General features: G+C 41.8%; 2 protein-coding genes and 1 non-coding gene across 3 annotated transcripts in view; 2 read left to right on the top strand and 1 right to left on the bottom strand.

Moving 5' to 3' along the window:
* GRAMD1C (GRAM domain containing 1C) overlaps positions 1-7,031 on the top strand; it is a 132,052-nt gene extending 125,021 nt beyond the window's left edge. The window contains exons 15-18 of the mRNA XM_044670087.1: positions 30-90; positions 2,737-2,847; positions 3,290-3,395; positions 4,920-7,031. Of these exons, the coding sequence (XP_044526022.1) occupies positions 30-90; positions 2,737-2,847; positions 3,290-3,395; positions 4,920-5,000 (359 nt within the window). The 3' untranslated portion in view covers positions 5,001-7,031. The remainder of the gene's footprint in view (positions 1-29; positions 91-2,736; positions 2,848-3,289; positions 3,396-4,919) is intronic.
* Positions 7,032-9,537: 2,506 nt separating this feature from the next.
* Positions 9,538-26,314, top strand: part of ZDHHC23 (zinc finger DHHC-type palmitoyltransferase 23) — a 21,612-nt gene continuing 4,835 nt past the window's right edge. Inside the window, exons 1-5 of the mRNA XM_044666772.1 lie at positions 9,538-9,614; positions 10,545-10,739; positions 19,529-20,236; positions 22,488-22,646; positions 25,606-25,919. Of these exons, the coding sequence (XP_044522707.1) occupies positions 10,579-10,739; positions 19,529-20,236; positions 22,488-22,646; positions 25,606-25,873 (1,296 nt within the window). The 5' untranslated portion in view covers positions 9,538-9,614; positions 10,545-10,578 and the 3' untranslated portion in view covers positions 25,874-25,919. The remainder of the gene's footprint in view (positions 9,615-10,544; positions 10,740-19,528; positions 20,237-22,487; positions 22,647-25,605; positions 25,920-26,314) is intronic.
* On the bottom strand, positions 24,614-24,716 carry LOC123243410. Its single transcript, XR_006505943.1, has one exon. It is a non-coding gene; the product is annotated as a U6 spliceosomal RNA (small nuclear RNA).

Below are 26,314 nucleotides of genomic sequence, written 5' to 3'. Positions count from 1 at the left end.
TCTAATGTGTTCCTTCCTATAATTTGTAGGAAAGAAAAGAGAAGCAGAAAGTCATCATCACACTGTCATCATTGTGGTGATGAGTGTCTTGTAAGTATTGATTTCTTGACCACAATTTAGATGATTTGTGAAGTGTATTTCTGAAATGAAGCCCTTTCAGGAGAAGACCTACAACTGATTTGGGGTGGATGGTGGGGACTCTCCCCCCAAGAATAGCTACAAATTGAAATCACCTGATTTTCATCATGCTTGCCTCTAGTATTAATTTTAACACAACCTTTTAGACATTGCAGGAAATGCTATTTCACAAATCAGGTCTTAGAGATGTAATAAGAAACTCCTTGTGCTTTAGGGGGATTTTGTAAGTATAGGCTGGTGGATTAGGGATAATCTCATTTATACCTTTTTATACTGTGTTGCCAGGCTAGTCAGGCTCTATAAGAGCATTCTACAAGAATATGCTCAGTCAGGTTCTATTTAACATTTTCTATGGCTTCATTTGTAAGAGGCATTTGGAGTATAAGGTAGGCAGCATTTTTGTCCATAAATCTTTCTTAGCAGAGGCTAAAAGAAAGTAAGTATGCTCTCATTTTAGATGTTTGTGTGTGTGAGTAAGTAAGTAACATTGTCTTAAAATTAGTATTTCTAGGATACCTTTGCCCAGATTAAATTTTTACTCAAATTTTTTTCACATGAACAGTTGCTAAAAAGTTAAATATGCCACTATCATTTATCAGCCCTAATATGGCATATAGACTTATGGAGTGACCTATTATTATCTATTCTCTTGAGAGGACTGAAGCTAGAAGTAGGTTCCACAATTTAAAAAGGCCGTAGGAAAAGATTAGATAATATCACAATAATATCACAAATAAAGGATTGATGAAGAAAGATAAAGGAAAGACAAGTTATTATTTGATATGCTTATAATATGTTTTAAGTGTTATCTGGAGGTTAGTAAATATCCTATTTCCCATTTTAATCAAAGATTAAGAGAAAATGGAATTAAACTGCCTCAGTGATTAGAGAGAGTGAAAGTATGTGGGTTTGTGTGTATGTGTTTTAAACCCACATTGTAGAATTTTTTTGTATTTATATTGTAGATTGTAAAATAAGAAAATTGTAGTTGTAAAATAACACAATGAATTACTCAGTTATGGAACCTTGCTTCGTTAGAAAACCTTAGGAAAAGAATAGATCTGTATAGCTGGAACTGATAAAAGCTATCCAGAACCTAAGAATCAGATTGAATATACTCCCAAATTTACTTACCATTAAAATTATAATGAACAGAATAATCTTGCATAATGCATAAACCATAAGATTTTATACTGCAAGTATGGTATCATAGGGTGTTAGAGATGAGGAAACTAGGCTTAGAGAAATTAGGTATAGATAATTAATAAATCTTCTCTGACCATATGATGTACCCTGGAAGTTGTTTCTTTTAACATGTTGCTGGAGATTTGTTTACATGTCATTTGTCTATTTGTTCATAAAAGAGTTGATAAATCACAAGGTTGTAAAGTTAGAACTTAAAAAGGACCTCTTGTAGTTCAGCTAGTCCAGGTTCCTCATTTTACAGATTTGGAAATTAAGACTCAGAGAGGTTGTATTTGTCCAGTGTTACATAATTAAAGGATTGGAATTTGAACTTGAGGCTTATACCTCTAAATTCAGCCTTTTCCCCATGGCCAGAATACACAAAGACAAAACATTCCACAATGCTTTGTTTGTTAACTTTTTTTGATAACTTTTTTTGATAGTTAGGATTTTGGGGTAAAGAGGAATTGATTGTATTTTCAGTCTCACAATTTTGAATAATAAATAAATTTGTGATCTGTTAAATCTCTTTGTTTTATATTTCAATCCAAATCCTTATAGTTATCTGGCCTTATTCTAGATCTCTTTTGGCTAAAGAGCATACCACAAATGTTACTACACATGTCAGAAGGAGGAGACAACTTTAAACTGGGAAAAAATTTAGCTTCTAGAAAGATGTAATACTAAATGTATTTTGCATGTATTTTTAATCAGGTTAACATTCATTTGAAAGGTTGTTATGGAAACCAACATTATGAGTTTATTTCAGCATATGAAATTTTAAATATGATATCATCACGAATGTATATTTGGTATGATGCAGCCTGGACAAAAATGCTGTGGGTGGTTTAATTTTTCTACTTAAATTTTGGTTTTTTATAAGGATATGTACAGAAACTTTTTTCCTCTCCCAATGTGATTGTATTTTAAAACTGAAAGATTTACTCAGTAGATCTCCAAGTCAGATCATATAACCACATATACCTCTCTATCACACCCTCTTCACAGCAATTAGAATAGCTTGGATGATACTATTTTTGAAGATTTATCTTTAAGGCTATTTCATTCATGTAATTATATTAGCATTACAAAATGAACCCAAAAGTCAGCTAGGCTGCTAACTGGTATGGTAGATAGAGTGTCAGGATTTGGGAGTCAGGAAGACCTGATATCAAGCCCAGATAGTTACTTATCCATTTGGCTCTGGACAAGTCATTTGACCCATCTTAGACTGTTCCCTCTGATGTAAAAGAGGGATAATAGCAACTTTTCCACCAAGTTGTTGCAAGGATCAAAGAAGATAATACATATAAAGTGATTTGTGAACCTTGTAGCACATGATAAAGGCTAGCTTATAACTGGAAGATTGGGTGAGAGTTTATATTTACCATGTTTCATTTGCTTTGTGCCTAGTTTGCTGTTGCTAGTCTTGTTGAATGTGACCCTCTTTCTTAAGCTGTCAAAGATAGAACATGCTGCTCAGTCATTTTACAGTCTCCATGTCCAGGAAGAAAAATCTGGGAAGTAAGTAAAGTCCTTTATTGATTTCTTCTTTGGTTCTTATCATGTTGTTTATTATTTTTCAGTTGAACAAAAATTTATTCCTTCTTTTAAATATAACACTTGGTCTAATAACTTTTTTGTTGAGAAGCCATTTTTTTTTTAAAACCCTTACCTTCTGTCTTGGAATCAATACTGTATATTGACTCCAAGGCAGAAGAGTGGTAAGGGCTAGGCAATGGGGATTAAGTGACTTGCCCAGGGTCACACAGCTGGGAAGTGTCTGAGGCCAGATTTGAACCTAGGACCTCCTGTCTCTAGGCCTGACTCACAATCCACTGAGCTACCCAGCTGCCCCCAAGAAGCCATTTTTGCAAATTTCCTAAGTATGGTACTGGAGAATTTTAGAAATATAAGATCAGCTGATAATAGCACTCTAATTTCAAATATAATATTGTTCTTTTAGTTTAGCCTCCGATATGGTGTCAAGAGGAGAAAACACTGAGAAGAACAAGGATCAGTCCTATCGCTTGAAAGGAGTACTTAGAGATTCTATAACCATGCTTGAACAGGTAGGGGAGTCTACAGTACTCTTATTTGTATTAGTGAATTAGTTTTTGTTTTGATTGCTAGGACACTCATATAATTATTTTAAGAATTTTAGTGAATCTAGAACAGGGGTCGGCAACGTATGGCTCTTTCTGCAGGAGCCATAAAGTCAATTTTTTTTCAGGCGCTGTTACAGGAGCGCACACTGTGAGCACTGTACGGCTCTCACGAAATTACATTTTAAAAAATGTGGTGTTTATGTCTCTCGGCCAAAAAGGTTGCTGACCCCTGATCTAGAAGATGGTAACCAAAATTGTGATGATGCAGATATAAATTTGGAAAAATTAATATTTGTTGAATTTGAGTGAGAATAAAAAAAAACCAACTAGCTAAAACAGAATAAACTTAACTAAACTTCAAGGTACCCTTTAAACAATAGGCAGATCATCACCTCCCAAATTAGGTCCATTGTATGAAAGTCAGAATGGAGCAGAACATACAAAGAAGTAAGAGTAAAGGAGCAGATTGGTGGGATGGAGTTGAAGACAAACAGTAGAAATTTTGTTGTAAAGCCTTGGTTCACAGGTTTAAACATTAGCTTTCACGTGGAAGGAAAAAGTTAAAAAGATTCTGAATATATAATATTATCAAAGCTTTTGTGCAAATCTGTTGAATAATTGAAAACTTCCAAAACGTAACTATGTGGATAGACTCCTTTAATTCTGAGGACAACTATGCTTTCTGAAATGGTCTAAGAAAGAAAAGATGACTTCATGTCCTTTCTGTTATTTATTGAGCACCTGGGCATGGAATGGGAAGCAGGGACAGGGAGAGATGATGTAGAAATCACAACGCTGCCTCTAGGGAGCTTATAGTTTTGTTGTGGAGATAAGACACATATATTGAAAATATTTAAGTTAGACTACAATAAAGTATAAATGTAAAAAAATAAAAGTGCCAAATTGATTGATGGATACATTAAGTTTTGTAAGAGCTCACTGGAGGGAGAAGGATCACTTTGTATTGAAGTAGGTAGGTAAGCTTTCAAAAAATAGGTGGGCCTTGAATTTGGCTAGGTGGAGAGGCACTAGATGGAAATAACAGATTGGGGGAGAAATAGTTCAGAGGCAGTTAGAAGAATAACTTATTTTGGAAATCATTTGGGAAAAAATGACCCTTTTTGCTTTATTTGATTAATGGAATAAAAATTTGGGAAGAGTTGAGTCAGCAGAAGACAATAGCAAGAGGCCCATTGTGACCCACCCAGAAAAGGGGGGAAGGTTTATATAGCAATCACCTTGGCACAAATTATGATCATAAAGGACAAATTAAAAATAGATGTTTAATGTCTGATATAAATATTACAACATTATAGTCTTAATTTTTGGGCTTGAGTAACATGTAAAATATTACCCAATTATATGCCTTTATGTAATTACATGAGATATATTACTTTTTAGCACTCAAAATGGCCAAACTTTTGAAAGGTGAAATCTGATTCTGAAAATAAATTTTATTTCTCTCTTGGGGAAATCATATGTTTATAGCTGAAGAGCTCCCTCATTATGCTCCAGAGAACCTTTGACCTCCTGAATAAGAACAAGACGGGCATTGCTGTTAAGAGCTAGCTATTTCAGGATCTAAAATTCCTATGAACTGAGACAATGAATGAAGAAATTTGGAAATCATCCAAAGAAGAAGGATTTCACTTGTCACAGCAATATCTACAATAGGCTTCCCCACTCATTGATTTCTTGTATTTTAAATAGAAAGTGTATTTTTAGTATTTATTTAATAATTATGGCAACTTAGGACACAGAACATATCCTTTTATTTCTCGCACATATTTCTAAGCTGTGAATTTCTAGGATGAACATTTAAAATACTGTGCTCTTGAACTTCTGTGATTTATATTTTAAAAGGCAAAGCACTTTGAATTGTGACCCACTACTCTCTCTAGTGAGGGTTGAGTTTTTTGTTGGCACTGATTGAAAAAGATAATGTGAAGTAATGTGTTTTTCTACTAGAGATATTACCTGTCTCATGAAAGCAACATCAGAAAAAAGCCTCTTAATTCTTCTTGTTAAAGGAGTTATTTCTGTTTATTTACTGTAAAAAATTTTTATAATTCTTCCATTATTCAGTGTGGAAGTTCAACAGTTAAATCCTTTTGGGTTTGAGCCTGAGTGGTAATTTTTCCAAAGATCTGGCCAGTTCTCTGATGTGGCTAGTAACTCTAAAAAGAAATATTTCCTTTTTATATAAATGGCTCTCGGAGGTGACAAGACCATGGCTTTTTATGTGAATAATAGCAGAGCAGTCTTTTAGGTAGACTGAATGGGAAAGTAGATTATCAGAAAAGAAAATAAGGATTCCTGCTCTGAGTCTTAAAAGCAGAACACTCTGCTGTTAAATCTAGGCATGCATTGATGGATAAGGAAGACTTGAACTGCCAGTTTGTCTTTAATTTAGCTCTCCCCAACTGATGGAAGTGAGCCAACTGATTGTAAATAATTTCAGGCATTACTTTTCAGTGACATAGAGGTCATAATATTTTTTATGTGTGTAGGGGTGCTTTGTTTTAGCAGATAAAATAAAAATACAAATTAGACAAGTCTTGGCTCTTTCATTCTGACTCAACTTGGTCTGAATGTATGTATGAACTTATCCACCCCACCCCCTCATTACATGTAGAAACAATTGTTTCCTGACATTTTGAAATTCAGATTCTCTCCTTTCCTCCCCCTTTCAGAGGCAGTGAATAGCCTGATATAGGTTCTACCAGTGCTTTCAATGTATATGCATTCTTATATGTGTGCTATCCTTTCTGACTAGAATAAAAACCAAGAGTTTTCTTCAGGAGTTACTATATTGAAAGAGAAAGCCCTGGGTTTTTCCCCTGCGATGCTAGAATAACATTGGATGAGAGTTTTCTTTCATAAATTTTTATTCTAGTTGATGAGCAGTAGGTTTGAGTTAAGCCTTTCCTGATTTCCAGTCATAGAAGCCCCATGGGATTATTACAGTCTTTCCTGAAGAGGCTAGTCAAGAATAGAAATACTGACTGTAGGGAAAATTGTGGTTGTAGTACGTTGATTGTAACTGTCTTCCTTCTCTACAGGTAGTAGTGTTGGAGTGCCTATAGTGAGGAGTTGGGGGGGCGGGGCTGGGAGACTAGAAACAGCAGTGGGTGATGTTTGCTATGGTCATAAAAAGGATAAATAAGCTGAACACTTTCTGTGGTGCTTCATCAGCTGTAGAGATTGTTCTTACTATATACCTCAAAGAAAATGATCAAACTGAGTTACTTTACAAATTTAGACTAAAAATTTTATGTACAAGTTATGAAATTTTAAAGAAAATTTGAACTTGTCATGTAAATTGAGTATCAATAAAACAGTTAAAATTCCCGAAGTTCTTGTCTTTTATTTTTTGACTTGTTTAATCCACAAAAGCTGCAAAAAAAAAAAAAATTTCAAACTGCACACATGGGTTACAACTAATGGTTAATTTTCAAAAGACATTGTCATGCCTCTAGTTAGTACATTCTAGTCATTTCTAGGAGGAAAAAAATCCACAGATTGAATCCCTTAATGTAAAAAAGATAATCAGTGAAACAAGAATACCCAATATAAGCTTGTGTGATTCTGGGCAAGTCACTTAGCCCCCTAACCACTTTTCTGCCTTAGAACAAATATGCAGTAGTATTGATTCTAAGACTGAAGGTAAGTCTTTTTTTTTTTTGAAGGTAAGTCTTAAAAAAAATACACAATATGGTTATTGCATCTGATAATGACTTTAAAGTTCTTCCTGTTTCTCTGTTCTATAGGACCAGATTTTCCTTTACTGAGATTGCCTTCCTTTTATTTTGTTTTTGAAATTTTGTATGTGTGTGTAGTTAAACTTAAGGCATCTCCTTCAGGAAAAATTCATTTCCGGTTCACAATACCCTCCTGCAGCCTGGGATGCAGGGCAGGAAAGGACTGCCTGACAAGAGAAGGCAAATGACCTGGCCTGGCCAGCCAAAGGCTTGTTAGGAGGTTCCTCAAAGATTCTAGGCAACAGGGATTGTGGTGGAGCTCATGGTCAGGGGGTTGGGGGTGGGTCAGACTTATTCTGTTTAAGGGGGTCAAAATCAAAGATGACTGGAATCCCAAATCTGGGTGCTTAGGGAAATGGCGCCATTAACATAAGGTCTGAAGAAGAGGAGATTTGATTATGAATGGATATGAAACTCGGCTGTAACAGACCATCTCAGGAATCCTCCCTTCCTGCCCTTTAGACAGGAGCGATCATCTTTCCCTCATCGAATTTCTCCTAATGCATTTAGTATCAGAGGATGACAGATATTGGAATCTCTTTATTTTACAGATAAGAAAATGTATGTGATTTTTACTCCAGTCTTATGTGTATGTCCCAAAGTATTATTTACTTTTATTTTTGCTTACTTTTGTTTTTTAAACTAGAGTGTAAGTGAAAAAGAAAAATGGTGATATGCACAGAAATGAACCTTTTATAATTTAGAGCCTTAGAAAGCCTTAAAAATAACTAAGGATGTCTGCTCCTGTTAAGACTACAGCGGGCCAAGGAGGAAGAAAACTGAAGGTAGAAGCATTTCTAATCTGTGAAAAGAGCCAGGATGGGGAGGGATTGGAAAAGGTAAAAGGTGTAGTAGTGGTGAGAGCCTGTAGCCCGAACAGTTTTCCTGGAGATTTCCCATTAACCTTGAATTTTCATTGATTGACTTCCTGGCGCGCCTCTCCTTTCCCCCAATCCTGAACCCGTCGAGCGGGAATAATCCGTATCACAGGTTAGGAGTCAGTACCTCAAACGGTTTAGACCCGCAGTGGCCCGATGGTCCCACGGTCTGGAAGAGAAGAAGGCAGGTGGAAGCTTACCCTCTGGATCTTAGCTTGTTTGGAGCCGGGGCGTTCCGGGAGGAGGGGAGGGGAGGGGCGGAGCGGCCCATTTTCTCACACCAACATCACCCTGGTCGGTTAGGATTCCGGGCGCTTCAGTAGAGTCCAGCACTTTAGGTACATTAATCATTCAATAAGCTTTTATAAGCTGATCTGGAAACCCAAACATCATAAAAAAAAAAAAAAACTTAGGAAATTTCAATGGGGGAATAAATTGGAATGCGGACCCCCTTTTTGGGGGGCTGTGTGTGTGCAAATTTTGGGGGGGGTGATCCTCAAGGACCTCTCACTTAGAAACTATGTAGGTTTAAGGAATTAGATGGGCGACAAACCCTTCCTAGGTTAAAGGAATGGTAGGAACGCATCTCTTAACATTTTGTGATTACTCAAGTCTCACAAGTCCCTAGGAGCTATCAAATATTTATTAAACGCCTACTGTGTGCCAGCACTAAAGCCGGTCCCAGCTGTCTAGGAACCTCCAGCAGGGGCGTTGATCTACAGTGGTCCACGGATCTGACCCGGTGTTCTTGAGAGCTCGAGCTTATGACTAGGCTGCCCAGCTATTTAATGGGGTTTTCTTTCCTACAAAATCGGAAATACTTTGTGCGGAGGAAGTTGGGGTTCAGTTCTTCCCTTCACTTTGAACAGCTTCAAGGCTTCCTGAAGACTTCCTAAGATTCTGTGGCAGGTGGTGCCCCCGCACAGTTCCAGGCTGCGCTCCTCCTTCCTTTCCCCAGCCCCTGCCTCAAGCTGCTCTCTTCTGCTTCTAGCCCCCGGCCCCAGGCCGCTCCCTTCTCTGCCTCCAACCTCGGCCCTTTGGCTGCTCTCCTCCTCCCCGCCCCGCCCCGCTCCTTCCACCCGTGGCAGCTCGACGGCCAAAATCCTCTAGGGCCGGGGCTGGCCGGGAGGGGTCTGGGGAAGCCTCGCACGTGGGCTTCCGAGAGGCTTGGAAAGGAGGAGAAGGAGGAAGCAGGGGAGGAGGAGGGGGGATTCCCGACGTCAGGGGGCGGGGCACCCGGAAGCTCCGAGGGCCGTGGAGGCGACAGCGGGGGCGGGGGCGCCGGACTGGAGGAGGAGAAGGAGGCGGCAAAGTCCCGGGCGAACGTCGGAAGCCGCCGCCGCCGCCGCCCGAAGGCTGCGCTCGAGTCTGAGCTGGAAGCTGAACCTGAGTCTGGGCCGGGGCGGGGGCTGCCTGTGGCTGCCAGGTGAGCGGCGGCGGCGGGTACTGGCTCTCAGGCTGCAGCCCCGGTGGGTCGGGACTGATAGAAGCCTGGAGGAGCCCGTGCCGCCGCCGCCTCCTCGTCCTGTCTTCTCACCGGGAAGGTAACTAACTCCTCGCCCAAGGTCACGGGCGGATCGGGGTGGGGCCGCAGCCCGGAGAGCTTAGATTTGAGAGGGGAAGAGCCGGTTCCTGGTTGCACTTCTTAAACTCCCTACCCCCACCCACCCACGCGTAGTAGACCTGCAGGACTTGGGAGTCTGGAGAACGGGGTTCGAATTCTGTTGTGCTCTGGCCACTAGCCGTATGCATGTATGACCTTGGGCTGGTCACCGCCCCCTTTCTGAGCCTTAGTTTTATCATCTGTAAAATGGACGAGGTAATTACGCTCCCACCCTTCCCTCCTCTCCCCTCCCCCTTTCCCTGGGATGCCGGGAGGATCAAATTCGATTAGATGTGTAAAAGCCTTATATCCAGGAATGGCGCTGGTTGTCTTTTCCTCTTGCACCTATCTTGGAAGGTGCTTTTCAATTACGCCCCCTCTGGACTCGAGCTGTGCGTGGGCAAGATGACCTCCCCCTCCCCTTGTTCTACCATTCCTCCTTCCCTTCCTGGTCCTTGAAAAAAACGTGACTTTTTCCTCTCCTCTGCGTTTCCTGGTGCTTCTCGCCCCGCCCACCCTCTTACCTTTCCTGGCTGTCAGGTGTGTTGGGAATGCTCCTGCTGTTTTCCGGGCCTGGCTTCTGGGAGCGTGGTCCACTGTCGCCATGGGAACAGTAAGCTTCCCTGCACAGGAGGGAGGGGGAGGTGCTGGAGGCAACAGATGACTTGTAAAGGCCTGACATCCCCTCTCTCACAACAGGCTTAAAAGACAAATAGTAAATGCTAGGGACTCCTCTCCTCTCCTGTGATGCTATTTCGGAGTTTAGGTGTTGAGGACTGAGATCCCTGAAAGTAAGGAGAGAGACCCAGGGCACTGCTTGTTTTTGACTAGAAGGTGTTCTCAAGCTGTACTCTTTCCCCTTTCCTTTTAGAGGGCTCGTCCCCTCATGTTGACAGGGGCTAGTTATGGCACCCAAGGGGAATAGGAAGACTGTCAAGAAAAAGAAAACCGAAGAACCCGAATTGGAGCCCCTGTGCTGCTGTGAATACATAGATCGAAATGGAGAAAAGAACCATCTGGTTGCTAGTTTTTGTGACTGTCAAGATCTTGATGAAGGTTGTGAAAGGTAAGAATAATTTTGTTTTTCCCCCTTTAAGTTTATGCCTCCCCATTCTCTCTGCCAGTTCAGAGCAGAGAGTCTTTTGGAAACTTGGGACATTGAGAGGCTTAAATAACCTGCCTAGAGACACACAGCCACACATGATTCCTGATTCAGAGGCCAGCTTTACCAGATACCTTTCTTGGTTCCTATTAAACCTTTAATATCTTAGCCATCCAAATTTGCTTTTGAGCTTCCCCCCCTTAAAAAAAATACCAAAAAACAACCTTATTTTCTGTCTTAGAATTGATACCAAGTATTGGTTCCAAGGCAGAAAAGTGGTAAGGGCTAGGCAATGGGGGTGAAGTGACTTGTCTTGGGTCACACAGCTACAAAGTGTCAGGTCAGAATTGAACTCAGATCTTTCCTGCTCTTTGTCCCAATGCTTTAGCCCAATGGTAGGCCCTGAGAGCCATAAACGCCTGTGGAAGGAGGAGGATGGAGGTGGAAGGCACTGGAATATGGGGTGGGGGCTGAAGGGCCCCCTGGGGCACATCCTGGGGCTCTGCCCAAACTGGCCAGTCAGGAGGTGGAGCCAGATATGGCTCCAGAGCCATACAATGCCAACCCCTGCTTTAGCCATTTGACTGTTTAGAATAGGGATGAGGATGATAAATTGGCCATAGACAAACTGAATGCATGAACAAAATGTAAGTAAGCTTCATCTCTTGGTTCAGGTTTGGTAGATATGGTTCTGTACCTGGAGGAGACTTTTATGCCCACATCCACCCTAAGGAACTCATTCTTCAGTAGCCTCTTCTCAAAGTTTTCTTTATTGGAGAAGCTAACTACCTGAGGAATGTATGGCTCTCTTGGAGAACCCTATACTCTGCAGATACCATTTTTAGTTTTGAAATGTGATTCCAGAGGATGAATGATGAAACACGTTTTCCATTATGGGGAGATAATGGATGAAGAATGAGCCACACACACAGATTTTGTGTGTGTATGTACCACTCTTGGGGGGAATTTATTTTGTTTGGCTACATATTTGCTACAAGAAATTTATTTATTAATGGGTTGTGGGTTGTGGGAGGGAGAGAAAAATAGATTTCTGTTCATTTAAAAAATGGGAGGATACAGATGTAGAATATTACATGTCTTCCTTCCTTCTTCTCTCCGTCCCTCCCTTACCTTCTGTCTTAGAATTAATACTGTGTGTTGGTTCCAAGACAGAAGAGTGGTAATAACTAGGCAATGAGGGGTAAGTGACTTATCCAGGGTCCTACTTCTGAGAAGATTTGAACCCAGGACCTCTGGTCTCTAGGTTTGGTTCTCAATCCACTGAACCATGTAGTTGCCTCCCCACCCCATATACTTTCTGTATTTTTCTTTTTTTCTTTTTTTAAACCCTTACCTTCCGTCTTGGAGTCAATACTGTGTATTGGCTCCAAGGCAGAAGAGTGGTAAGGGTAGGCAATGGGGTTCAAGTGACTTGCCCAGAGTCACAACAGCTGGGAAGTGTCTGAGGTCAGATTTGAACCTAGGACCTCCCGTCTCTAGGTCTGGCTCGCAATCCACTGAGCTACCCAGCTGTTCCCCCCATATACTTTCAAATGAAGTTACCGTTATTATGTAATTGTTTTGCTTTGTTACAAGAGATCTCTCAGTGAATAAGAGTAATTAGTAAATGTTGGTAAAATAAAATGAAATACATCAATAAAACTTTAATTAAAATAAAAATACCATCCCTACCTGTTTTTTCCCCTGAAGCTTTTTAGAATTTAAATTCCACAAATCTGGCCTCAGACACTTCCTAGCTATGTGATCCTGGGCAAGTCACTTAACCCCCATTCCCTAGCTCTTACTACTTTCTGCCTTGGACCCAATACACAGTATTGATTCTAAGGTGGATGGTAAGGGTTAAAAATAATAATAATAATTTAAGCTCCAGGGCAGCTAGGTGGCTCAGTGGATAGAGAGCCAGGCCTGGACATAGGAGGTCTTGAGTTCAAATTTGACCTTAGACATTTTTAGTTGTGTGACCCTGGGCAAGTCACTTAACCCCCATTATCTAGCCATTACCACTCTTCTGTCTTAGAACTGTTACTCAGTATGAATTCCAAGACAGAAGGTAAAGCTTTAAAAATAAAAAATTAAGTTCCTCTTATGAACTTGAGATAGGTAATTGGTTTACTCAATAGAACACTGGGCCTGGAGACAGGAAGACCTGAGTTCAAATCCAGCCTCAGACATTTATTAATTGTATGACTTTGGGCAAGTCACTTAACCTGTGCTTCAGCATCCTTATCTGTAAAATGGAGATAATAGCAGCTACCTCCCAGGGTTGTTGTAAAGAGCAAATGAAATAATCATATAGCACTTAGTCTGACACACAGTAAGCACTTAATAATTGCTGCTTCCCTTCCTCTTTCCTCAACCCTAAAATGAGGATAATAATAGCGCCTACAGTGTTGGAGAGGAGGTACTTGCCAAGTGCTTGTTCTGTCCCCAGCTCGGTTAGGTAAGCAGGCATCACTGGCAGAGTTTTGTAATATTGTGTGGCTTTCAGTTGTTTGTGCTCTAGACCCCATATGGAATGTACTCTTAAAAAAGGTAACCATTAAAAACCATTTAGAAAGAGCTTTTTGTACCCAGCCGTAATAATATGGGTTAGATCCGCTCTTCACATAATTATAAATGTTTTTAAATTGCTCCCTTGTGGGAGGCATAAGGTGAGAAGAGTAGGGATGTTGGAAGCCTATTTTTTCCTTATATAACTCTTCTGAGGTGAAAAAGTCATGTTGTCACAAACTGCTGAATTGATAGAATCTATGATGATTTGAGGAGAAAAAGTTAATAGCCGTAGTTCCTCCATTTTTGTCAGAAGCCATTTTGGACTCTCCCTTTCAGCTCAGTGCCCTTTTATTGGCCCTTACCGCCTCTGCCCTAGCTTTTGTCATTTTTATTGTTGTTCTCTGGGACCCCATTTGGGGTTTTCCTGACAAGACACTGGAGTGGTTTGTCATTTTCTTCATTGTACAGATTGTTCATTGTACAGTTCGTTGTACAGATGAGGAAACTGAGGCACACAGGGCTAAGCGACCTGACTGAGGTCACCCAGCGAATAAGTGTCCGAGGCCATGTTTGAATGCATGAAGAGAAGTCTGCCTGACTCCAAGCCCCGTGTTCCCTCCCCCGTACCACCTCGCCAACCCTTATATTGAGCTCTGCTTCGCTTCTCTCTCCTCGGTGGGCTGCCAGCAAGTCCTTTTCCTTAATAAGCTCTCCTCTCCTCGGGCCACGCTGCGCTCCCTGGTGTCTCGTGAATCCAATAGGAATGCCTCCATTTAGCTTTTCATGCCCTTCCCAACTTTGCCCCACTTATCTCTGTAGCTTCCTCAACGCTGTTTCCAGGCTAGCCAGACTGGCCTCCCTTCAGCTCCTCGCTTCACCCCCATCTCTTTGTACTGTTTCTTGCCCTTTCCGGAGCCCTTCTTTTTTCCTTCCAGATAGTGTGTACCCTTTCCTTATCCTCCCCATTGTCAGTGCCCCCCTTTTCAAACAACTTCATTTTTAGCTTTAGTCTGTTTGGGGGGTACTTATTTTCTTTATGCTTATGCATACTTATCTACATATCTCTATATATCTTATCTATTTAAATTATTAACCAATTAATTTAATTATTAAATCAGTGCGCACAAATCTACTTTCCTTATATCTTTTTCCCATTAAAGAAAAGGAAAAAAACCCACAAAGTGTTTTTTTTTTAACCCTTACCTTCTGTCTGAAAATTAATACTAAGTATTGGTTCCAAGACCAAAGAGTGGCAAGGGCTAGTTAATTGGGGTTAAATGACTTGCCCAGGGTCACACAGTTAAGAAGTGTCAAAGGTCAGATTTGAACCCAGCACCTCCTGTCTCTGGCTCTCTATCCAATGAGCCACTTAGCTGCCCCCAACAAATTTCTTAAATATGTAAATATTCACAAATATGTATAGTCAAACATTAGAGTATAAATTACTTGTGAATAGTAATTGTTCCATTCACTATTTTCGTATCCTCTATTCTTACTATGCATATAGTAGGTGTTTAATAAATACTTGATTTATATAGCAATTACAGTGAAATATACCAGAAAAGAAGCCAATACCACTTTTTCAAAATTTATGTTTTTGAGATGTGGTTTAATACAGGTTCTGGGTAGTTGATGATTCAGAATTCATATTGGATAATAGAAGTTTGATTGTTCTTTTGCCCTTAGATTAAGTGATTTGAGAATAGCCTAAAAGCTCAAAGTTGCATTACCAGTTTTTAAGGGCCTCTTCCTGAATGTTGGCTTTTCCTTGACTGAAAGCTCTTCGACAGCAGGGATCCATGTTTTTTTAGATCTTCTTCTTGGTCCCAAGCATCAGTTCTGCCTTGTGACATTTCTCCCTTCGTGAGTGATTTCATTTCTGTAGGGGAGATCTCTGGTGGAAAAATTCCCTTGCCCAATGCAGACTAGAAACTTTTCTGAAACCCAGAGCAGTATACTGTGTCTGGGGCCACCCAGAATTCAATATATGTCAGAAGATGGCTGTGGGGCCAGGTAATTCCAGCTCCAAAGCTCGATCACATCAGCTATAGCACACTGCTTCTCACATTGCACGTAGTGCTTAGAAGCTGTTTATTGTTCCTTCTTTGCATTCTGGAGCTTATCACCCCAACAACTCCCAAATCAGGATCTCCAGCTGTCTCTTCAGCTTTAATTCTGTGATTCTAGTTGCCTAATGTGAATTTTCATTTAGATACCCCAGATTTGTTATATATATTTCTCCTTCTCTACGAACTAATTCTTCTTAACTTCCCTACTTTTTATGAATACTATCATTCTCAATTCTTTAGAGCCACTTCTAGCTTCTCCTTCCCTCTCTTTCCCCTTTGTCTCTGTATCTGTTCACTCATTATCATGTCTCCTTGGTTCTTTCTTCCTGAAGGCCCTTACCTCTATCCATTCTTTTCTGTTCCTTTTGTTGAGACCCTACATAATTTGGTGCCTAAATTGCAAATGTCTTCCTATTTGGTATACCCATTTTAATTTCCTCTAATTTGTCTTTATATGTCACTTCCAGATTAATCTTCATAAAATTTGATGGTTATTCTTATTCCCTAAAACTCTTAGTAAAACTCTTTTTGGAAGAAGAGTGAAGGAACTACAGGAACAGACTTTTTAAAATAAATTTTAAATTTACAATTTATTTTAACGCTTTTTTTTTAAAAAAATCTTGAGTTCCAAATTCTCTCCCTCCTTTCTACCACTTTCTTACCTATTGAGAGGGTAAGATACATCAATTGTACATGTGAAATCATGCAAAACATTTTTCCATATTAGCCATGTTGTTCCCCCCCCCCCCCAAAAAGCAAGAAAAATAATGACCACTATACTTCAGTGTGCCCTCAGAGTTCATCAGTTCTCTCTCTGGAGGTGGGTAGCATTTTACATTTTGATTCCTTCAAAATTGTCTTGGATCATTGTCTTGCCCAGAGTGGCCAAGTCTTTCGTGGCTGATCATCATTACAACATTGCTTTTATTGTGAATGATGTTATCCTGAGAATCTCATCTACCACAGACTGACAGGCCCAGCATTTGCTTGAAGAACTGAGACCCACCGGCTCCTGGGGCAGCCCTTTTCACTTTGAGATAACTAATTGTTAGGAAGTTTTCACCCTGCATCACGGTTCTTTGCTCTTTCTACCCATTATCCTAGTGTTGCTCCCCAGGACTAAGCAAAACAAGTCATTCCTCTCCTGTTGACAACTCTGCAAATACTTGCAGATGAGCTCCTGGTTGCCCTCCCCTGGGCATTCTCCTTCCACTTATTGACGTTCTCCTTAAAATGGGGGATTTAGAAATGGGCAGAGCCCCTAGGAAACGGCACTCTCAGGGTACTCTGAAATTGTATTGGAGAATGACTTATAGGCTACTGCCATCCCAGGCTCCTTTCAGATGAAGGGGATGCAGACTCCTGCATCATGTAATTGGGAGGTTGACTTTATGTTACTGGAATTAAGTTCATTTGATAGCTTTTGTGTTTATATCAGTCGAAGTTTTCCTTGTGCAAAGCAAAGCAGTTAAGTAAAAACCATTGCTAGATCGACAGTGATAGTATGTGCAGCTAGGTGGTGCAGTGGATAGCAGAAAACTCGAGTTCAAGTCTCACTTCTGACACTTACTAGCTTTGTGACCCTGGATGAGACACTTAAGTTTTGCCTCAATTTCCTCATCTGTAAAAAAAATGGGAGTAACAGTAGCACCTTCTTTCCAGTTTGTGAGGATCAAATAAGGTATTTGTACACTGCTTTGCAAAACTTAAAAGTGCAGTAAAAAGTCTAGTTATTATTAGAGGCAGCTAGTCATGGACTTGATGTCTAGAAGACCTGAGTTCAAGTTCCACCTCAGACACTCCTGTGGGACCTCTGGCTAGTCATTTAATGGATTTCAGTCTTTCTTATCTTACTCAAAGATAATTCCTGCCTCAAAGGGTGGTTGTGAGGATAAATGAGATAATATGTACAGTGCCTTGCAAACCTCGAAGCACTGCATATTGTATAAAGATTGGGTATTATTTGTTCTTTTAATGTCCTATCTCTGCCAAGAGGAGGGAGGGAAGGGTGCTTCATTATCTGTTCTCTGGGATCATAATTTCTTTTGTTTTTTAAGGGTGGTAAGGGCTAGGTAATGGGGGTTAAGTGACTTGCTCGGGGTCACCCTGCTAGGAAGGGTCTGTGGCCAGATTGGAACCCAAGACTTTGCATCTCTAGGCCTGGCTCTCTATCCACTGAACCACCCAGCTGCCCGTGGTATTTCTCTTGGGCTCTCGTCCCCCATCTTTGACTCCTTAATGATCTCTGTTATGTTTCCCACTAAATAGTTCCTTCCCACTAATGCCCCTGTTTCAGTCAGGGAACCACCTGTCTCTGTGACCTCCCCATCCCTTCACCTCACCCCCCAAAGTGGACGAGTATTGTGGATTCTCTCCCCATAGCCTGCCTCAGACCTCTCCTTTTTATGTCACTGAAAGCTGCCCTTGTTTAGAGCAGCGATGGCGAATCTATGGCATGGGTGCCAGAGTGGACCTGCGAGTCATTGCCAGCCAGAGCCAGAGCAGAGGGCCCGGGCTGGAGCTGTTCCCCTCCCCCTCCCCGCCGTACCTCCCCTCTGCCCAGCAGCCAGTGGGAGCGCTGCCTCCCTCCCCACGGCATGTGGACTCTCAAAGGCTCACTAGGACTGGTTCAGACCCTCTTTCCTTGGGCTCTGGCTTCCTTTCCTCCCCAACTGACCCTCCTGGCGCATACTTCAAGTGTCCTGCTTTCCTGCCAAAGGCCTCCCCCTTTGGTGTGGGCCTGCCCTGCCCATCCTCCCGTGGTGCCCTCAGCTCCTCCACTGGCCCTTGTGGCTCTTTCTCGGCAGGCCTTGCCCTTTTCTCACACCACCTTTGTTCAGGCTGGCCCTCACCTATGTTACCGTGCTGCCGAGACTGCCTCTCTTCCTCATCCATCTCCAGGGACTCCCTCTTCTCCCTAAGTGCAAACATGACTGCTGGTGTTGAGTTCTTTTTGGTTGTGTCTGACGTTCCATGATCTCATTTGGGGTTTTCTTGGTAGAGATACCATCATGGCCCGCCACTTTCTTCTCTAGTTCATTGACAAGTGAGGAGACTGAGGCAGGCTGGATCAAGTGACCTGCCCAGGGTCACACAGCTAGAACATGTCTGAAGCTGGATTTAAACTCGGGGGAAAATGAGCCATTATGCCACCTAGCTACCCCAGGTTTAATAAACATTAATTTGCCTTCATTTACTGTGTTCCAGCTAAACAGATCTTGTTCCCTTTATATCTACCTTCTCTCTTCAAAATTTAGCTCAAGTGCTACCTTCTAGAAAATTTCTCTACTTCACTTTTTTTTAAATATATTTTCTGTGTATGCATTTCTCCTGTTTACTAGAAGTCCTTTTTTTCTTCACTGTATTCCTAGGACCTAAGTACCGAGTGCCTAGTTCCTGATGTTTCTCTACCTGAGCCTCTAATTCAGTGGGTGTTTAATAAATGCCAGGGGAGTTGTCATTTAGCTTTCTATATGTCTTGTCTGGCCAAGCCTTCACTCCTTTAAAACTCCTCTAAAGACTTTCAGATGATCCAGTTTGTGATTGTGGATCTTTTATATATAGTAAATGTACAATCAATATTTGTTTCCCTTTATTACCTGGAAAAAATAGCTTTTATTTTTTAGGGGTTTTGCAGCCATTTTTCCCTCATCGAGAATAAATGCTACCTGAACTGAAAAGCTGTCATTCCTCTTCTTGTCACATCTGACTCCCCTTTGCCTGTGCCCTCCTGTTGCTCTGCCACCCGGGCATCTTGCCATCCTTATTACTCCTTGTATGAGACACTCCCTCTCCCAGTTCCCTCCTGTTTGGAATTCCTTCCCACCTCCTGCCTTCCATGGCTACACTCCTACCCGTTACAAGAAGACTTCACCAGTCCTCCTTTATTCTAGTGCCTTCTCTCCTATCTCTGGTTTATCCTGGCTGTAACCTGTGTATCCTTGGTTGCCTGCATGTGGTCTCCCCTTTTAAAGACCTCCTCCAGAGCAAGGATCACCTTTTTTTTGCATTCCTTTATAACCCCAGCACTTAGCTTATGTCTGGCATGTAGGTACTTAATAAATGTTTAGCAACTATTCCAGTAGGCACTTAATAAATGCTTATTGGTTTGACCCAGCCTTTGGATTTTTCTTGTTTTTTTGAGAGGACACATGTGCTTTTTCCTAACAGGTGGATTACATGTAAATCCTTGCACCCAGAGACTTTTGAGAGAATCATGGACACAATCTCAGATCGATTCCGAATTCCCTGGCTTAGGGGGGCCAAAAAGGTCAACATTAGCATCCTCCCTCCACTTATCCTCCTGCCTATTTTTCTCCATGTAGCTTCTTGGCATCTTCTCTTGGGTATTATCATCTTGACTTCCCTTCCTGCCCTGGCACTGGGGTACTACTACCTCACCCACAGGAGGAAAGACCGGACCCTGTTTTTCCTGAGCTTGGGGCTGTTCTCCTTGGGCTACATGTACTACGTGTTCCTTAAAGAAGTGGCCCCCAAAGGCCGGGTGGGACATGGGCAGCTGGTTACTCTCACTTGTGGATTATGTCTGATACTCATAGCCCTACAGCAAGCCAAGAAGAATCCTGGCTACCTCAGGAGTCCAGTACAAAATGGCAGCCTTCCAAGCACCAGCCCAGTTGATTTACAGAACAGAAAAGAACAAGAGAAAGTAAAAGGATTTTCTGGAGATTCCCTGGGCAGTGTCAACAATAGAATGATAAAGGATGACCCTAAGGGCTATTCTAGGATATTAGCCGAGAGCCCCAACAAAGTGAAGGAAGACTGGTGTGCCAAGTGCCAGTTGGTGAGGCCAGCCCGGGCCTGGCATTGTCGGATATGTGGAGTGTGTGTAAGAAGAATGGATCATCATTGTATCTGGTAAGTTCTCAGAGCTTGGAATGAGGATTTAAATTAAATTGAATTAAAATTAAATTGAGGCAGGCAAGGTAGCACAGTGGATAGAGTGCTAGGCTTGGAAGCAGGAGGACCTGTGTTCAAATATGACCTCAGCAGGCACTTCCTAGCTGATTGACCCTGGGCAAGTCACTAACTCCCATTGCCTAGCCCTTATTGCTCTTCTGCCTTTGAATGGATAAAGACATGGTAAAGGTGTTTTTTTTTTTAAATTAAATTAAGCTTTATCCTAAAATTTATTTTTAAATACTATTTTGATAACAATGTAATTGGTTTCCTTTCTTAATCCTGTGTGTTTTCTTTTATGCATTTAAAAACAATATCCTGAGGACTCCATAGGCCAGCTTGCCAGACTGCCAAAGATGGCCATAGCACAAAAAGGGTTAAGAACTCTGGCTCTGAATTAAAATGGGTTGTAAGACTGTTTCTCTGGCTTGGTCTTTAGCTTCCTGCCTTTTACACCTCTCAGATATTTGTAGACTGTTCTCATGCTCTCGCTTAGTCATCACCAAGTCTAACAGATTTAGCTCTTCAGTCATCTCCTGAAGTCAGTCCCTTGTTCTCCTGATCATCCTTTCTTAGCGACTCTCCCTGAACCTGCCCCCATTTGTCAGCAGCTTTTGGAGGAGACTCAGTTAATTCCACTTGGGAGTTGGGCTTTGTAGGACTCTCTGGAACGAGATACCTTCTGAAGCCCAAGGTAGCTTTTTTTTTTTTTTTTAAACTGGGCCTTTTGTATCAACATAGTGCATTAAAACACTTTACTATCCATTTTCTTCACCCCAAGTTTCTTTAATCACTTTGGCTGTTCTATGATTTCTGCAGCACCTGGCAGAATGCTCCAAGCTAAGGCTCCTTACATTTAACACTGATTTGGAGAAATGTGGTCCCCTTTTGGTCTACGTAAGCCACTACTGCTGAAACAAAAAGGAAGGCACATTCACTGTGTTAGAGATGACTGATATTTCTTGAACATCCTAAAGGATGAATTTGCTGCCTTTTCTGAAAGTTAAAAAAGACTTTTGTAAATCTAGATTTATATGAATTTATTAGGTCTAACCGTTACATACTGCTCGCTCACTTCGCCATCATACATGAGACTGTGAAAAATGACTACTTACTAATTCTAGAAGTCACCTGAATAGCTTATTCTCCCTTGGAGGTAGGACAGGGACCTTCTTTTTGTTTTTGTATCTCTCTGTTGCATAGCACAGAGACTGGCTCATAGTTGGCACTTAATAAAAAGTTAGTTGACTGATGAACTGATTAGTGAGTTATGCAGAGGAATCTGCATGAGGTTGAGTTTGACAAATAGCTGTGCTCCTTTCTCAAGAGCTGCCCTGGTGGGTATATATGGGGAGCAAAAACTCTTGGGTTGTTGGCATTTACCTGCAGGTGTGTCCTTACTTTTGAGGGGAGAGATATTTTCCCTTAAGAGTTTTCAGGTTTTTCTTCCTCGACACTTATATTTCTGGGCCAACTGTCTCATTGATTGTATACAGAGAGAGCACTGGATAGCAGGTGCTCATGTATGCATAAAGGAGATGTAATTATATGTATATTCTCTTTTGGACAAGTGTCCCTTTGCAGATGGGCAGATCAACCCTGTATATAGATTAGAAGAAACTGTTTTTCATGCTTGCATCTGCCTCTTTGCAAATGGGCAAGTGACCAGCATAAGTAGGCTTCAACCATAAATGACATGGTTTTCAGATTTTCCTCTTCAGATGACGTAGTTTGCTTATTTCCAAGCTTTAAGTCCTATTTTCTGATCTTGTTTTTGTTTCTGAACCTTTCTGAATCTGTTATATTTCTTCCTTTACTGGTGTTAGGAGCACCTAATTTAGTATTTGCACATTTTCTTTTGTGTGATATTTATTTTCTCTTCCTTATGATGTTTATAATGTTAAAATTATAGACAGGTTTAGGAGCCATGTTCTGTATCTTACTTGAACTAATGGTATGAATAATGGTAAAAGAATAAAGGTAATAAGGAGTCCTATTCCCAAGTCTTTTAAATGTTTTTAAATTGTAGATATTTTAAGTATGATATTGACAGATAAGGGACACCCTTGTTTCCTGCATGTTTTGCTCCTGTGACCCAGAGAGTTGCCATAGTTCTGAAGTCTGCATTGCTGTTCATGATAAATGGGGAATTTGGATAGTTTTTTAAAAATGTATTTTTTCCCCCTTCCCCTCTTTTGAGGATAAATAGCTGTGTTGGAGAATCCAATCATCGAGCATTCATCCTTGCACTATCACTTTTCTTACTCACCTCTGTGTACGGGATCACTTTAGCCTTGGATACCATCTGTAGAGACAGGAGCATCTTCACAGCTCTTTTCTACTGCCCAGGAGTTTATGCAAACTACAGGTAAGAAATGGGTTCAAGGGGGAATGCTTTGGGAAGAAGGAATGGGTTTTGTCTATTAAAGGAACAAAAGAATGCCTTTGGAGTTAGGACTGTCTGCATAAATAGCCAAATCCATATGATTTGGTCGTTTGACTTGTAGAGCCACTAGGAATGGCAATAATAATAAATGACATAGTGCTTTAAATATTTTTCAAAATCTCTCTCTTCTTTTCTCTTCTTTTCCTCTCCTCTCTCTCTTCTCATTCCCTTTTCTTGTTCCTCTCTCCTTCTGTCATTCTCCTTCTCTCTTTTCCCCTCTCCTCTCATATGTATATTGATCATTCATCCATATACACATATTATAAATGATCTGTATCTCCTCATCTCATGTTACTCAATAATTAAAAAATCCTAATCACTTGAGTACTCATGTTAAAAGTGATTGAAACTAAGAGTTTAAATCATTTTAAGTGGAGCAGATACCTTTCAAATCATGCTTTTTCACCTAATACTGTCCTGTTAAGTTATGGTGGTTCAGTTTCTCAAAGCTATTTTTTAAAAACCCTTACCTTCCATCTTAGAATCAATACTCTGTATATTGGTTCCAAAGGAGAAGAGCAGTAAGGGCTAGGCAATGGGGATTAAAGGACTTGCCTGGGTCACACAGCTAGGAAGTGTCTGAGGCCAGAGTTGAACCTAGGATCTCCCATCAATCCACTGGGCCACCTAGCTGCCTCCCATATAATTTCTATTTTCTTATACCCACATGTTGTTTCTTTCAATGGAATATAAGTATCTTGAGAATAGGGATTGTTGCATTTTTGTTATATCTCCTAGTACAGAGTCTGGCATATAGTAGGCACTTAATGTTTGTTGATTAATAGCCACATCTGTGGTTTTTCCTGTCTTCCCTTTGATCTCTTGACATTTCTTGTGATCTTGTGATAATGAGGCTTATCTTTTCCAGTGGTTTTGTTGGGATATTCTAGGGTACAGTGAAGGCATGATTAAATGTTGTGGCAAGCTGAGCTACTCTCAGGTGACTGGATTTGATTCCTTCTCTACAAAGATTGCTAGAAACCTCTTCTGCCTGCATTCTTTGTGCTTTCACTGTCCAGTTGTTTTCAGTTGTGTCAGACTCTTCCTGACTCCATTTGGGGTTTTCTTGGCAAAAATACTGGAGTGGTTTACCATTTCCTTCTCTCGTTCATTTTTACAGATGAGGAACTGAGGCAAACGGGGTTAAGTGACATGTCCAAAGTAACACAGTTAATAAGTGCCTGTGGCTAGATTTGAACTCAGGAAGATGTCTTTCTGACTCCAAACCCAGTGCTCTTATTTACTGTGCCACTTAGCTGCCCTCTTTGTATTCCACTTTACACTTGAAGCATCCTTGAGGCTTGTTCTGGCTGAGATGTTCTCTGGTTTCCTGATACTGTCCCCTTTTACTTCCTCAAAAAACCCCATCTTTATAGGCCTTAATGTTTTGTCCCTTCATAATCAAGAATACAGGTGTAGCCATTTTTTGATCTGTTGTACAGTGAATTTAGCTATTTTCAACTTGGTCACATAATGAAAAAGACTGGATTATTGCTATTACTCTGCCTGCTGCTTACCTATATTTATGGCATGTTTCATTTCAACAATGTGGGTATCCATTTATGTCTGTGTGATAGTTGAAGCCATGTGTCCCTGTTAACTTGAATTTTGTGGAATCTGGTCCAAGTAAGTGGAGATTGCTGAGTTTTGCAATTTTGTAGCTACTTGGTAAACCTATGTAGCAAAGCACTTCAGGGTAAGAGGATGGTTACCATAGTATTGAAAGAGTGACTTTAGATTAGAAAAGCCTGGGTTCTGGACCCATTTCTGACCAGAGGACAGCTGCTTTGATCTCCCCCTCAGTAAGACCGGGGGTTGGACAGTTTGGATCTCTCTGAGCTTTCAGTTCTTCTATGCTGTGATTGTACATCAAGTTCTCTTTCTTTTTTTTAAATGTGGAATGCTTCATGAATTTATATATCCTCCTCGAGCAGGGCCCATGCTAATCTTCCCTGAAACATTCCAGTTTTAGTGTGTGCATTGCCAGAGTGAGGGCATGAATTTATTTTTGGCTGACTCTTCATGGATGATGTCTGGTGAATCCCTACCAGCAGTGCTCCCGAAAAGATGGAATCCTTCTTCCCACAGCCTTGTGATTGCTTTATTCTTTTTAGGGTGCTTTGTTTGGAAAATTTTAAAAACCTCTTTGGTTAGCAGGAACTGGAGGTCATCTTTCCAGCTTGCATCTGAGCAAATGTCCCATCAGCAACATCCCTGACTAGTTGTCATCCGAGTAAAGTTGGAAGACCTCTAGTTATTAGGAACTTATTTCCTAATGCAGCCCATTCCCCCTTCTCTCTCCCTCCTCCCCCACCCTCCCTCCCTCTCTCTCTCTATTTCTCTCTCTCTCTCTCTCTCTCTCATTGGCTCCAAGGCAGAAGAGTGGTAAGGGTGGGCAATGGCGGTCAAGTGACTTGCCCAGGGTCACACAGCTGGGAAGTGTCTGAGGCCAGATTTGAACCTAGGACCTCCCATCTCTAGGCCTGGCTCTCAATCCACTGAGCTACCCAGCTTCCCCCCATTCCCATTTCTAACATCTCTGGCTGCTAAAATTTTCTTTTACTTAACCACAAATCGAGTATAAGGCCAGGACTTGTGTTGGGCACGTTCAAGGACCTCACAGTACTCCTCACAGGGGAGCATCTGTCTGTGACAAATTGGAGCTGCCCACAGAGGGAAGAGGCTCTCCTTAATGGGTAGCCCAGGGACAAGGAGGCAGCCCTCATCTTGACTTTCACATCTGTGAAATGGGTTACTATTTTCCTTGCTCGGCTTTAGAATTCCCCCCCAAACAGCTACGTTAGAGCAGTGCGGCTTTCCCCTCCCTGCAGGAGCCAGGCGCGCTAAATGCTTGCTCCATATTTCTCTCTCCTCGGCCCAGCTCGGCCCTGTCCTTCACTTGCGTGTGGTACAGCGTGATCGTGACGGCGGGCATGGCCTACATTTTCCTGATCCAGCTCATCAACATCAGCTACAACGTGACGGAGCGGGAGGTTCAGCGGGCCCTCCGGGAGAAGACGGGCCGCCGGCTCCTCTGCGGGCTGATCGTGGACCCGGGCCGCTACAACCGGGGCTTCCTGCGGAACTGGCACCAGTTTTCCACTCTGGGCACGCGCTCGCTGCCGCCCCCTGCCGAGGACATTGTGTAAGGCCGCCCCTGAGGCCGCTTCCTGGCCTAGAGCCCGGAACCGGAAGGTGAATAGCTCCCTGCCCTCCCCACTCCCCTAGTGAAAGTAGAGCCATTTGTTTCCGAACACCTCCTTAATGATTTCTCCTTCGCCTTGGAAAGGATAGAGATTGCCGACCTGCCTCCCACTCCCTGGGGGGATTTGGAACGTCCTAGCAATTAATGGGGGGCTGCCCTCCCCCCAGGGAAGAGAAGCTTTGCTTGCCGCAGTGAGCCGGGTGAGCGGCTCTGTTCCCCAGAGCACAGTTTTCTAGGGAGAGTCCTCTGGGCGGCACTCTGTAAGGTAGGGCAGAAACTTAGAGGAAGGATACGTGTCAGTATTTCAGCCTAGATGCAGAAGTAAGTGTGTGTGTGTGTGTGTGTGTGTGTGTGTGTGTGTGTGTGTGTGTGTGTGTGTGTGTGT

Source organism: Gracilinanus agilis, chromosome 3 (genome assembly GCF_016433145.1).
Source record: "Gracilinanus agilis isolate LMUSP501 chromosome 3, AgileGrace, whole genome shotgun sequence".
In the NCBI taxonomy this organism is placed as follows: Eukaryota; Metazoa; Chordata; class Mammalia; order Didelphimorphia; family Didelphidae; genus Gracilinanus; species Gracilinanus agilis.
This window is presented reverse-complemented; position numbering and strand designations above follow the sequence as displayed.